This window comes from Microtus ochrogaster, unplaced genomic scaffold (genome assembly GCF_000317375.1).
Source record: "Microtus ochrogaster isolate Prairie Vole_2 unplaced genomic scaffold, MicOch1.0 UNK56, whole genome shotgun sequence".
NCBI classification, from domain to species: domain Eukaryota; kingdom Metazoa; phylum Chordata; class Mammalia; order Rodentia; family Cricetidae; genus Microtus; species Microtus ochrogaster.
In genome coordinates, this window is record NW_004949154.1 from 1,613,660 (window position 1) to 1,628,214 (window position 14,555).

At 43.0% G+C, this 14,555-nt stretch overlaps 1 protein-coding gene across 2 annotated transcripts; it reads right to left on the reverse strand.

The window, feature by feature from the left end:
• Nucleotides 1-1,082: 1,082 nt before the first annotated feature.
• Ms4a7 (membrane spanning 4-domains A7) lies at nt 1,083-13,979 on the reverse strand. 2 transcript variants are annotated; one of them, XM_013354639.1, is made up of 7 exons: nt 13,880-13,979; nt 10,349-10,507; nt 7,837-7,971; nt 6,463-6,519; nt 5,016-5,222; nt 2,350-2,451; nt 1,083-1,253 (listed from the first exon to the last, which is right to left on the reverse strand). In XM_013354639.1, exons 2-7 carry the CDS (start codon nt 10,445-10,447, stop codon nt 1,191-1,193), a joined length of 663 nt encoding a protein of 220 aa, XP_013210093.1. In that variant the 5' UTR covers nt 10,448-10,507; nt 13,880-13,979; the 3' UTR covers nt 1,083-1,190. The 2 variants fall into 2 exon arrangements, with proteins under 2 accessions (XP_013210093.1, XP_005369722.1); XM_005369665.1 differs by having other exon boundaries at nt 10,349-10,573.
• Nucleotides 13,980-14,555: the final 576 nt, after the last annotated feature.

Consider the following 14,555-nt stretch of genomic DNA (forward strand, 5'->3'; position numbering starts at 1 on the left):
TCAGTTCCTAGCACTGATATCTGGTGACTCATAACTACCTAAGGGGCATCTGACACTTCTGGCCTCTGAGGCACATGCATTCATATACACGTATGTACATATGTGTGGGTGCACGCGTGTGCGCGCGCGCACACACACACACACACACACACACTTGTTAAAAAATGAATTCAAGAAAAAGAGATCAGCTCTCTTTGTACTCTGCTTTCTGAGTTCTCTATAGATTTTAGTTGTCTTTTTTATTGCTTTCAGGCGTGTAGGGGAATGATCTATGCTCTTACGCATTTCCATAGTTTATTTGGAAACCTTACATATTTATTTTGGTTACACATTTGTTTCTGGGGAGCAATATTGGAAGTTCTCTTTCTTGGGTGGGCAATGTTGATTTTTTTTCCAATCCAGGATTGAAGTTGCTATTGCTTTTCTACATCCAATGGCTTATTCAGTCTAGTACTTAGATGAGAGAGTATACCATGATTAATTATAGTCTTCAAATTCAAATAAAAAATAAAGCCAATATGTTGGGTCTCTAACTCAGTGGTAGAGTTCTTTCTTAGCGTGTGCAAGGTCCTACATTCAATACCCATTCCTAATATATGTGAAGTCATTAGTAAGACAGAAATAAGTCATTGTCTTGCAACAGAGTCTCACTCTGTACCCAAACTGAACATGAACTCAGGGCAATCCTTCTGCTTCAGCCTCTCAAACCCTGGGGTTACAGGTGTGAACCATCATGCCTGGCTATGATCTATTATTATTTTTCATTGCTGGGAATCAAACCCAGGTCCTTGCACAGACTGTGACATTTCCAACGGATGTCAGATAGTCTAGGAATGCATAATGTCTAACATTTAAGCAACAGGAATGTGCAAGCAGCACAGAGAAGAAGCCGCTCCAACTCCATGACCTCGCCAGCGTCCATCACTATAGGACTGCACACTGTCTGTGCGCTCTCTTTGGAGAAGTTATGAAGTCTGTGGTCATTGTGGAATGTTGGGCCCTAGAATCTTGCTGACCAGACTTTGAGGAAATGATTTCCAGTGAAGATGAAGTGGCTCATAATGAAAGCACGACAGGAAAGCTTTTCTTCAGAGGTTTATTTGGATCTCCCAAGGCTGAGATTTCAGGAACGTCCAGCTGTGCTCTGCCACGAGTGCCGGCTTTCTTCCTTCTTCTGCTGTGTTTCCTATTCATGGCCTCAAAGAACTGCTTTTGACAAGTTGGTCTTGTGACTCAGGCATGAAATATGGACTCTAGAAGGATAACATTTATTAATAGATTGTAACATTTTGATTTTCAGAGCAGGGTTTAAAATGTTTTCATTTATTTCCCTCAAATACAATAATATAATAGATATTATAGTAATATTTTATAGTAGTACTTTTGCAACTTTATCATAATATGTAATTGCTACAATATTAAGCAAATTTCACTTTCCATTTTCTCATCTTGTTGCTTTATAGTAACTTCGATGTTGAATCATAATTCCTTCAAATTATAACATTTTCTATCGTGTAGCATTTAGAAGAAGTGAAAGCAGTTTGAAATTATAACATGAAAGGCTAAGAGGAAGCAAGGGAAAATAAAGAAAAGAGTAACATCTTGGTAAAATTGCATTAGCCAGGGCTTGGCCGTGGAGACAATGTCAGTGTCCACAATAAGAGCAAGGCTGGATAAACTTTCATACTTCCCCGCGTAGTTTTTATAAGTTCTGGTTCATTCATGAAATTTTGTGAGCTAACTTCTAGAACCAGCTAGTTTCATGGGGCAGGACTCTCTATCAGTGCTGCTATCATGTAGGCACTATCTTAATGTGTTGATATTTTGTTTGTGATTTAACAAATAAAATTTGCCTGAAGATCAGAGTGTGGAGCTAGCCACACTAGTTAGCCATAGAGGCCAGGCAGTGGTGGCTCACACCTTTAATCCCAGTACTTGAGAGTCACATGATTTTAATCCCAGCACTAGGGAGGTGGAGACAGAAAGGGATATGGCTGGGCAGAGAGAAGAATATAAGGTGGGAGGAGACAGGAGCTCAAGGCATTCAATTTGAGGATTACTAGAGACAGGATCTTGCCCTCTTTAGTCTGGGATTCAGTAGAGGTAAAAAGTCTCTCTAGTGGCTGGCTCCTTTACTTCTCTGATCTTTCAGCATTTACCATAATATCTGATTCCGGGTTCATATCTAATAAGACTAATCAGGAATGTGTTGCATCTGATCCCAGGTGACCATTCAGTGAACACTTATTTTCGTTATTAAAGTCACTTTCCATCTGATCCTTTGAGCCTGTATCATTGCAGCTCAGAGTGGGGACACAGCAGGTGTCCCAGAGATATCAAGGTACTTACCCCAGGCTTGTTGGAATAGACTTGCTTCCACCAAAAGACAGAACTGTACGCGGCTAGCAAAAACTCCATCACAGTGAAGATGAGCATCAATGCCAGCCCACTCTGAAAAGCAGCACAGGCCCGGGTGAGACCCCACACAAAGCCTCTGGGCCCTACTGAGAGGGGGTGGGGTGGGGCAGGGCGGGTCATTGAAGCCCTCAGCAATGGAGACAAGAAGGAGCAGAGACCCTGGCTCAATCCTCTTCTCTACTTTCTCATTCAGATTTCTTAGTGATCAGAAAGAGATAAGAAGGAAGAGTGACTGGCCGTCGGCTCTGCTGGTCTTCCCCATTTTGTTTGTCCTTGGTACTTTTCACTCAGCCCGTTTTCAGGTGCGGATTCAGATTTACTTGCCCTGTAGGGTCTTCCCTGGGTTCCTTCATCGTGCAATTTCATGGCTCCGATTCTGAAAATTCCTCCGAGAATTGTTTCTTCATAGTCTTTCTCCCCCATACTTTCCTATGAGAGCTTATTCCATGTTTCCTGTCACTTCCGAGTCTGTGTCACTCCCATTTCTCAAATTTGATGTGATCTCATGAGATATTTCCTCAGGTGCATCAAATCTGCCTTCACTGATCTCAGCTTTTAATCGCTAAGATTTTGACATTTCTAGTCATGTTTTCTATTTATCAGCTCCCCCGGTCCTTTTTATCATACTGTCCTTGTCTCATGTTTTGGCTTTGTCCTAGTTAGGGTTTCTGTTACAGTTATAAAACACCATGACCAAAGTGCCTTAGAGAGAAAATGGTTAATTTCAGCTTACACTTCCAGGTAGCGTCATTGAGGAAAGTCAAGGCAGGAACTCAGGGAAGGAGCCTGGAGGCAGGAGCTGAAGCAGAGGCCACGGAGGGAGGGACGTTGCTTATTGGCTTGCTCAGCCTGCTTTCTTACAGCACTCAATAGGACTGAGCATTTCCCACATATCTCTTGTTTATTATTATACAGTTTAAGTGCCTTGTGATGGTGACGGTACTAGTGTGTGTCTTCAATATGTAAGATTCTTATAAGTAGGCATTATTGCTATGTCCCTAGACAGCTACTTTACGTCTGATTTTGTAAGGACCTGAGGAATATCAGGGATACAGAAGCAGTTTTAAAATCCCTTTATTAGAAAACCCCCCACTCCCCGCCCTGCCCGGTGTCTGTGGAACTGTGGGTTTAGATTGCCATCTGCACTGGGTTGAGCGAGCTGAGGGCAGGGATGCGTGAAACTTCCGGGGGCACTGAGTACCATTTTCTTGTCTGACGTCACAAGTCAAATGACTTTCAATCTCTATTTCTAATATATTTGTAGGGCTCTTGGTGTGCGCAGATGAGCTTGACAACCCCAAACCCTTACCTGGGCACTACAGTCCTCGACTCTAGCTCCTGTTTCTGTGCAGACTCCCCCAGTTTTCTGCTTTGATGATTTGACTTTAGAATGCTAATTAGCTTCTGCAACCTACGCCATCTTTATTTCTTTCTTCCTCCAGCTCCTTTTTATTTTCTTCCAGTTTTAAGCACACACACACACACACACACACACACACACACACACTGTTACTTCTGTTTAGGTTAATGCTGTTTTTATTAAATATTAATATCCCTTTGAAGTTGGTTTACTCTGCCTTGCTGCATCTTTTCTGATATTGTGAAAGTTCTTTTTGGCTCTCCTTATATAAGAGTAGCAAACAACCTGATGTACTGAAATTAATCTTAATTAAAACAACCGCCCAGTATCACAATGGGAGGACACTTCTCTCATTGCTTTACCCTGTTCGTCTTGCAGAGTGACCTCCTGGGCTTTCTCATACTCACTTCTAACCAAATAAGTCTCTGCTCTTTCACTTCCTCAAGGTCCCAGGTCAACACTTTTGCTCTACTCACATGGCCAGGCTCAGAGGGATGTGAGTCCAAAGACTTTCACACATTCTCCAAGACTCCTAAATTAGACGGACACAAGGGAATGAAAGATGTGGGCTTGGTCACTCATTGCTCCCGCTTGGAGAAGTCATGAAGGAACAATCTTCATCTTTAAAAGACTCCTTCTTATGGTTTAGATACTACTAACCTACATTTAGAAAAATGGACTCAGCCAGGCTTGTCACTATCAATAGGTGGTCAAATTTGGGTGAAAGGTGACAAGAAAATTCTGCCCAGGAGCACTGATGTTTTTCATAGGAGTCATGTCTACTGGTCAACTGCCTTCTACCCCTTCCCTCTTTGCCAGTTGAGCAGATGTGCACTTGAGGAAATTAAGCATGTTGTGTCTGCTCCAAGTCTGAGAATACATGTGACCAAAGGCACACATCTCTAATGGGTGGAGCTTTCCAACTCCAGGCAACAACCCATAAACAGCTTCCCAAGTTCAAGTTCAACACGCATAACAAAGACTAGCATTGCCTATTGTGATTTAAAGCTCTCCATTGTATTTTCTTCATCTCTTCACCTTCTTCCCCTCTTTCCACCATGCTTCCTGCATCCCTCCAACACAATCTGCTAACTTTCTGTCACACTCGGTTTTTTTTTTCCTGCCTGCCGCAAACAGTCAGACCAACAAAACCAGAGACTGCTGAAAAAGCAGAAATTACTCAAAGGGGAGAAACTGGGATTTTCCATGCCAAGATTTTTAGTCTGGAATCGCTTACCACGGCACTGACATAAGCGAGCAGACAGTTCTTGTCTTCATTCATCCAATAGTGGGATTCCGAATAAAGAAATAAGGCCAGGAATCTCTTTTCTGAACTGCAATGAGGAGAGGCAGTCCCCAGGGCTATGAGGTTATGGGTGAGGAGGAAGAGGCCAATGGCAGCAACGACAGAGCTTGCTGCATTGGAGGCCAGGCTGCTCAGTGCCTGGAAGAGAGATTCGGTGTTGGATTCTCATCCACCAGCTTAGTGTAGGACGCTCTGTTCCCTCTGCCTATTATACTGCAATGACCCGTCCTAGAGTTGTTTCTAATAGAATCTGGCCTCTCATCAGGCAGTCTATGGATAATTTGTCCTTGTATTGCTCAGTACCCTGCAGTTTTTCACGTGAGACAGTCAGAAAATGTGTCTTCAATGGGATAATGTGAGAAGCTCCTCGCAGTCTGCCTTCCTGACTCTCTATGACACTAGATCCTGAGCTGGGACTCCTCAGCCTGCTGCCAGGATCTCCACTGACTTCCCCAGAGCTCTTAGAACTTTCCTTTGAAGACCTCCTAAACTATGGCCTTTGGCATCCTCTTGAGAACCCAGACTATACTTTCACCTCACATATTGAAGCAGCTTTAGAGAATTGTGAACACAAGCTGAAGAGCTTGGATACCCTAAAGCAGTGGCTCTCCACCTTTGTAATCCTGAGACCCTTTAATACAGACCCTACACAGTGATCAGGCCTAAGGGAAGAGAATGCACTTTCATCTGACAGCTAACAAATGTGCACCTCCTTTTTCCACCCAAGAAAGGGCAAGAAGTATTGGTGCTTGGGCTTAGTCCCTGTGGTTCTAGCTATGCCCACCCACAAACTACACAAGGAGCAGGTAGTAGCCTTGATAACACAGGAAGAGGAAGCAGTAACACTGCTGCTCCTGTGAACAGCAGTCCTTCCTACTTCCGGCCATATGCCCACCCAGGTGGGAAAGGCACATCCTGACTCCAGAAGCCACAGGGTCCGGCCAGCTATGGCTGAGAACACAAAGGTGGCTTAGGTGCTGACACCTGCTCCTGGTGGCTGAAGCTGTAGTATAAACCCAGGGGTTGTGGGGTGGTTGGAGAGTTCCCAGCACTAGGTGGGTCATAATTCTGAGCTTGGAATCAGGAAATGACTCCCATCTCAACTGTTACTGATCTCTCTTCATGTATGACCAGGCAAGTCCCTTTCTACTCCGGATTTCAGTTTTCCTCCCGTCATATGGTCATATGTGGAAAATGAACATGTTCACTCAGAAGTGACGTCCCTGGTGTGTCAGTGGGCCAGCTGAAGAATATATGCTCCCTACCCTGTTATGAGCTTTGTTTCCCCAAACTGTGCGTTGAGGGCTGGGATGACAACAATTAACTATGGGGTTTCAACTATTACAACCAACTAGAGATTGATGGTCTTTATACTTACAAAGGGTTTGATTGCGATTTTCCCAGAGATTATCGAGAGAGATCCAACAAAGGCAAACTGTTCAGAAAGAGAGAGAAAAGAAAGAGTTGGCCTAAGCTGCTTTCAAATCACTCGCAAAAGGCAATGGGAAACTTCTAGGGGGACAACCCTGCAGGAATGACGTGCCCATATTACTAGGGAAGCTTCATATCTTCATCTTCTCAGGAAAGTCGGGTTTATGTTATTGGGAAGCAGCAGTTGCTGCAGGCAAGATACAACCAACGCCTGGCAGATACTACTAATACTGAAAGAGGAGGTTGCGACAATATGAAGACGAGGAGGACAGCAGAAGCACCTAGGAATGAGCCTCTCATGTAACAAGGGACAGAGAAATATGGAGTTGAAGCTGTTGGTGTAGATGGGATGATTATCACCCAGAGTTTAGGAAATCAGGAAGACAAGATACGACATGAAGCCTTGCTTATGGCCACTGAGAAGGCAGTACTTGATCACAGTGGTACTAGGAGCCCAGCAAGCAGAGGTGGTGGTCTGGGAAGCTGGAACACGGATTATGCTTGTGGCATGAGTATTGTGTAGTCACAGAAAATGAGAGTCAAAAATGAACTAGTAGTATATTTGCTAATGAATGTGGGGGCTGCCACCACGGTTATACAGTGAACTCCACAACAAATTGTGCTTTGGGGACAGGAACAGTCATTCTTGCACACTGTGTAGTTGTACCCATGCAGGGACCAAGGTCACTAAAATCCCTTTGTATAATTCAACTTCCAAGAATGTTCCCCTTTCCCTCAGTTTTACAAGATTCTCTGTTGAAGAGAAATGATCATTGGTAGGAGGTATACACTGGGTTTAGCTACCCTGAAATAAGATCCAGGAGGATCCTTGCCTGTGAGCCATTATCTGACAAGAAGCCCAAGAAGTCTGCAGATGTTCAGGGTTACTGCAACCAGAAGAATGCCTCTGTTTCCCATGAACAATCCTGTCATTACTGAGATAAATGTCTGCAAACTGTGGCGTCTGGTAGAGGTTCCAGGTCAGTATTGCTCACTCTACCTGAGAAGTGGATTACTTTTCTATTGGCCAGAAACCAACGGCAGCTTCAAAACCTCAAAGAGGGATGTCAATAATATTCCTCTTGTCCGATAAGAAATGTGCCGATACACCCAGTGCGTTGTCTTCTCCCCGTGTCTCCTGTTCTAATGAGACCATTCATAAGGTGCTGACTTTTGACTGGGAGAGACAGGGCATGAGACAGGAGTGTTGAGATGGTCTCCTCCTGATTCTTTCCTCTCGAAGAGGAAGCTATTTTTATCACTGAGTGCCTGGTGTATATTTAAGAAGCCTAAACACCCTTGGAGATCATACTTTACTTACATACAGGGATCCAATAAATGGGTACCCGAACATCAAAGTGGTGAAGGCTGCTGGGCTGATGTAGGAAGAGTAGGAAGCTGACACAAAAATGCCCCCAAAGCTTGCAATCGTCAGGGCACACAGTATCTGGATGGTCTGCAGCAGACAAGACAGGGGGTTCAAGAACATTCTTTAAGTAGATGCAAAGGATTATTTGAGTACAAACTGACTTATAAAAGAAGTGTTAAATATGATTTTCTATATTAAAAGGGGGACTACTCAAGGAACAGATAAGTCTGTTCTAAGAGAAAAATCCAAAATTTACCTGTTTTATTTTTTTGGAAGGCTTATTGAACTCAGGAAATGATTGTGCAAAAGTCATATTACTTCAAAATTTTCTTCAGAAAACATTTCACTTTTTGTAAAGTCACTGGGAGAAGTTGTATGGACTGGAGTCCAGCCAGGTGAATACGGAGAAGTGTCAGTATAGGCCTCAGCTTCAGCTGAGAGCCGTTGAGAGTAATATTTCTAGTGCTGTCACTCATCCTTTTTTATCTGTCATTGGAATTTAAAAATCATGTGATTGTCACAGCACCAGATGTCAGGCTAGTTTGCATGTTTAAGAGCACCACATTCTCAGCAGTATTCATGACATCTGTGTTACTGACGAGGAACACGAGGGAGTTAAGTTGTACAAACCTGCACAAATGTCAAAAGACCAGGAACCTTGTTTGGCCTTTCCAGTTTGAATGAGAATCTGTACTTCGATTCAATATATTGTAATTCACACACAGACAACGTAACCCCAAAGTAAGAGATGTCATTCCCACAATTCATCATCGAATACCCATGTACCAAGAGGCAGGCATGAAGTAAATGACAGCCACTCTGTTGGACCCTTCCATCTTACATGTGCCATGTAAAGACAAGCTCCATGGCAACTGGGGTGGAGAATTACTAGAGCATGTTATCAAGGATGGGGTCCATCGAGGATGGAGATTTGTGATTAAATAGACGGGAGACATTGGAATAGAACAGAGGATCCGGGAGAGAGAACACATATGGTTTTAGCCACCTAATATTTGTCAAAGGTGTTGTCTTCAACAAATGGCACTGGGGAAACTGGAAACCCACATGTCAGAGAATGAAGCTAGATCCCCATCTCTCACTTTCACGAAAATAATTCAGGATAGAGCAAATATGTCAGGGTAAAATCTGAAGCCCCGCAGCTGCTAGAGTCAAACATCAGAAACACACTTCAAGAGGAAAGGATTTTATGAAAAGAAGCCCAGTAATTCAGATAACAATGGGAATAAGATTGCACGGAATGACGACACTTCGGGCTAGCAGTAGAAACAAACATGAGAGTGAAGGGAGAGTCTGAAAATGGAAGGAAGCCGTTGATGACTATACATCCTATGTACAGTCCCCAAGTTAACCACTAAGAAAACCAAGGCAACCAACTAATAGGCTTGTGAACCGAATACATAATTCTCAAAAGAAGGAATAAAGATAGAGTACAAATATTTAGAGGAAACACAGCATCCTAATGACTGGTTAGAGGGATGGAAATAAAAGCTGCTTTCAGATTCCTTCTCCGTGCAGTCAGACCAGCCATCATCAGGAAAGCAAACGACCGAACGTCTGATGAGGATGCGAGGAAAGAGGAACAGCCAAAACGCTGCTGGGAACGTAAACCAGTGTGGCCCCCGAGGAAATCATCGTGGTGCTTCCTCAAACAGCTGAAAGTAAATCAGAAGCACCATATGATCCAGACACTGCCTCCCGGGTATATCCCCAAAAGAGTCAAAGTCAGCACACCACAGAGAGGCCTGCACATCCAAGCTCACTGTTACACAATAGCCAAGGCATGGGACCAGTTAGATGTCCATCAGCAGAAAAACACAACGTGGTCTTCATACACAATGTAGTTTTATTCAACCATGAAGGAGAGTAAAATAATGTCCTTTATTGTGAAATGGGTGGAATGAAGGATCGTCATACTAAATAAAATAAGACAAGCTCAGGAAGACAAATACTGTGTTTTCTCTACTATGAAAAATATACACTTGATTATATACATATATACGTAAACATGACAATAGAAGATACTGGGGAGGGGAAGTGATCAAAGAGATGGAAGGTAAAACAATGAGAGGGAAAAGACAAACGCCATGCTCTCTTGATGTGGGATTTCTCTCTGTGCTGTGATTACTGTTAATGAATAAAGAAACTGCTTTGGACCTATAGCAGGGCAGAACTTAGCTACACTAAAGGCAAATGAGAAGAAACTAATTTCTTAATTATGCAGTGTTCTGGTGAAAAAGGCACAAGTAGTTTTAATTTTTAATTATTTAATTACATGGAAACCCTAGGAGAGTACAGTTTCTAAAACAGTTACATTTCACAGTGTGGTTAGCTTGTGGAGTCAACCGGGAACAAGTCAAGGATTCTCCCAGACCCACTATAGCTCTGTAGTCTGGACACAATCTTATTATCTCTTTGTGTTCTCCTTCTAACCAGATGGACTTACCCCAAGAGCTGTGGCTTCCTTAGGCACAGCAACCAGCAGGTCATCGTCTTTCTGGTCCGTGTGTACAGCTTCCTTTCTTTTGTGAATAACGATGTCCATTGGAAGGCAGGTCCCCAAACGCTCTTGATGCCAAGCGGCATAAGCGTGATGCTGTCGATGCTAGAAGAGGCACTGAACTCATCAGTTCCTAGGGCTGGACTGACAGACACTCACAGGCATCAGAGACTGTAGGGAGTGAAGAAGGGTGGCTTTCTATGAGAAGTGGGTACATCAGGGTGTGATGACCAGAGCCTGGCTTGCTTTCTACAAACAGAACTGGAACCGAGTTTCAGAGGGAGCATAGGAGAGCTAGCTTGCTTGCTGCCCTTCATCCATGATGAAAAAGAAACATGCTATGGGGGAAAATTGCAAACATGTCAAGGCACCCCACAATTTGGAGCTTAGTAATCCAAGCATAATTTAATCTGCAGTCCTGAGTGGACTTGCCTCACGCCCATCCCACAAGCCTCTGCTTTCAGCTCCCTTTCTCTACCTCGTGTGCCCCTGCTTCCCCTATAGTACCCCCATCACATTGACCCTCACTCTGAAGCTGTTTATGCTGTCTAATCCCCCACTATTCATTCTCTCTCCATTAAATTACTGATGAGTTAGTTCCTTGGGCAGCTGAGGAGAGGGAACCTGAAATGGCCCTATCCTATAGCCACACTGATGAACATCTTGCATATCACCTTAGAACCTTCATCTGGCGATGGATGGAGATAGAGACAGAGACCCACATTGGAGCAATGGACTGAGCTCCCAAGGTCCAAATGAGGAGCAGAAGGAGGGAGAACATGAGCAAGGAAGTCAGGACCATGAGGGGTGCACCCACCCACTGAGACAGTGGGGCTGATCTATTGGAAGCTCACCAAGGCCAGCTGGACTGGGACTGAAAAAGCATGGGATAAAACCAGACTCTCTGAACATGATGGACAGTGAATGCTGCTGAGAAGCCAAGGACAATGGCACTGGGTTTTGATCCTACTGCATGAACTTGCTTTATGGGAGCCTAGCCTGTTTGGATGCTCACCTTCCTAGACCTGGATGGAGGGGGGATGGAGGACCTTGGACTTCCCACAGGGCAGGGAACCCTGACTGCTCTTTGGACTGGAGAGGGAAGGGGAGAGGAGTGGGGAGAGGGGGAGAGGAGTGGGGGGAGAGGGAGAGGAGTGGGAGGGAGGGGGAAGGAAATGAGAGGCAGGGAGGAGGCGGAAATTTTTTCAATAAAAAGAAAAAAATTACTGGGTGAGTACTTTTCTGTCTACAAAAAGAACAAGCCTTATCCAGAATTGCACCACTTTTTAAAAAACTCATGTTGAATTCCAGGCACTTGAGCACCAAAGGTCTTAATCCTTCTAAGGGTCTCACATTCTATATATTTGTAACTCAGAACTAAGAAGTTGAAGGTCACCAAAAGCACTTACCTGCTGCATTGCATGTGTTTAATAATACACTGTAGCAAATAGCAAATATAATTATCATTAGTTTGTTGTGTACCTAACTTGTGTGTACCTGGGCTGTGTCTACTGGGCTCAGGAGCTTGCAGTATTTTCCTCTGTGTGACAATAATCTCCTCTATGTGTATTGTCACCTAGCATCTTCATTCCCAATATTAACAGTTCCACTCCAGAAGAAAACAGTGCTCCACCAGATCAACAGTACCAAAATAAACCCCACCATCTTGTTTCTACTGGGGGAGATGGGGACAGCACTGCAATGGATGTCAAATGCTATTGTACCTGGAGCACTGGCTGTCACTCACGAGTTCACAGTCCATTCCTAGGAATGGCTGTGATCCTGGGGAAGTGTGTTAAAAGTGTTTCTTTCCAGAACTGCTCCCATATTGGGAAACCTGGATTTTTATTTGAATTTTGTTGTTAAATACATCAACACAATCCCTTCCAGTCAAGCTTAATAACCAATCTCCCTGGTTCTGATTTCTTTCCTGCATTTTCCAGGTTTCATATCCAAGAACTCTATCTTATCCATTATTCTAAGTGGTATGTTAGGAACTGAAAGCCTGGCTGATTCTCCGTAGCCTTTCAATGTTCTGTGCCTTTATTTTCTGTTATTTTAAAATTAATTTATCTTTCTTAAGAACATAAAAATAAAGTTTGCACACGCCTTCAATCCCATAACTTGGGAGGCAAAAGCAGGCAGATCTCTCTAAGTTAGAGGTCAGCCTGGTCTGTAAGAACTAAGCGACTCCAAGCCTACAGAGAAACCCTGTCTCAAAAAAAAAACAAATAAATAAGCAAACAAATAAGGAAGGAAGTAAATAAAAAGAAAATCTTCCTCCTTTTTATGTGTGATTTTACCCAAATTATAACACTGTACAAACGGTTGTTCTTTTTACTGATTTGTCAGTAGACATCTTTGATGAATTAGTATAAGAGAAGCCAAATGCTAGATTCTGACATACGACATAGATGAACCTCAAAAGCAAACTCAATGAAGTCAGTCAGGTAGAGAATGTCAGATGCTGTATGGTTCAACTTACAAGGTTCCCTGACTACTCAGCTTAGTGGAGAGTGAAATGGCAGCTGCCAAGGACTCGGGAAGGACGGAGGAGCAGCTGTTTAGTGGCTATGCTTCCACTTTGTAAAGATGACCAAGTTCTGGAGTTGGATGGTGGTGAGGGTGTCACAACACGGATGGCCTTGATGCCCCTGAACTGCACACTTCTGTGGTAAGAATGCTACGATTATGCAAGCAGAGTTTAACTCCGAAAATCCCAAAAGAATGCATATTTCTAGATTCATTAAACCCGACACATGTTCTTGAATATTTTGGTTGTTTCCTTTTTTACTGCCATGATCAATGCTGCAAGAAACATCTGTGTACTTTGAAATATTGTATGATTTATGCCTATCTTATCTACTAAATTATATCCTTAGGATAGCATGTAAAGGCTTTTTTTTTTTACAGAATTTAAGCTATTGCATTTAAATTTGGATATGTAAAGTTATTTTAACAACAACTCTACATAATGCAAGGGTTTTTTTTTGAGTTTTTTGTGTCTCCTGACTGACATCATTTCTTCCAAATCCAACAATGAAGAGGATGCTTTGTCCTTCATTATAACGAGAAGTGGAAGTAGACCAGAGCTTTTGAAAAAGGTTCAAGAAAATTCCTACCATTCAGGCAAGCAACTCTGTACAATACTTTTCTGTGTAACAATATTAGGTTAGAATTATAGTTTCCAAATTCAACATTTGCTTAATCCCAGTCTTCACTGAGAACAAGTTTTGTAAGAATGGGTGATAACAGTGGGGAAATGCGGGAAACTGTGGAAAGACATCCCTTCACATCTCAAGTGAAATCTAAGGGTGGTTTGCTTTTTGACAAGTAAGGAAACAAAGGCTCCAAAAGGGCATCGGACTCACCAGTCCATGCAGGTGATGAACAGAAAGGACAGGATGCGAATCCAGCTCCCTGTCTCTCCCAAGCACAATCTTCCCCAGGAGTTCTAACCCAACCGAAAGCACTTACCTGGCTTCACAGCCCTGTCTGTGTTCCTGAGCCTGCTCACTCAGGTCCAGGGAGCTCTTTGGCTCAACCTCCCACCAGCTGTTTCCCCCAGAAGTTTCACTGTCTGCTTTCGACACTCAGACAGTCTGTGATTTCCCCGGAAGGTACTCATGATTACTCAAGATGTGAATTTGTGGTAATTACAAGCAGTTGGCAAACTAAAAACTGTTCTGCTTCCCCTTTCTGAATTTGAGGTTTGGGAAAAAAATAACACAAAATAAAAGTTTCTCAAGAAACAAAGAACTTTGGTCCCACTGGAACTAATTCCCTGCATTTCTATGTGGGGTGAAGCAAGCACATTGGCTGCATTAAATCTGTCTTCTTGTCTGCTGAATGAGGCATGGATGTTAATAATTTGACTATCTGACTGTTGCAGAATTAATAAGAAAGGAAGTAAAAAGTTTATAAAAGAGAATTATCTCTAATGACAACGGTACATAAGGACTTGAGATAATTTCAAATTTTTCTTTGCGCAATCTTTCCAGACATTGAAGAAAGAAATTGAAGAAGATACCAGAAGACGGAAAGATCTCCCACGCTCGCAGATCAATAGGATTAATATTGTGAAAATGGTCATCCTACTAAAGGCAGTTTACTGATTCAGTGCAATCCCATCAAAATTCAAACACAATTCTTC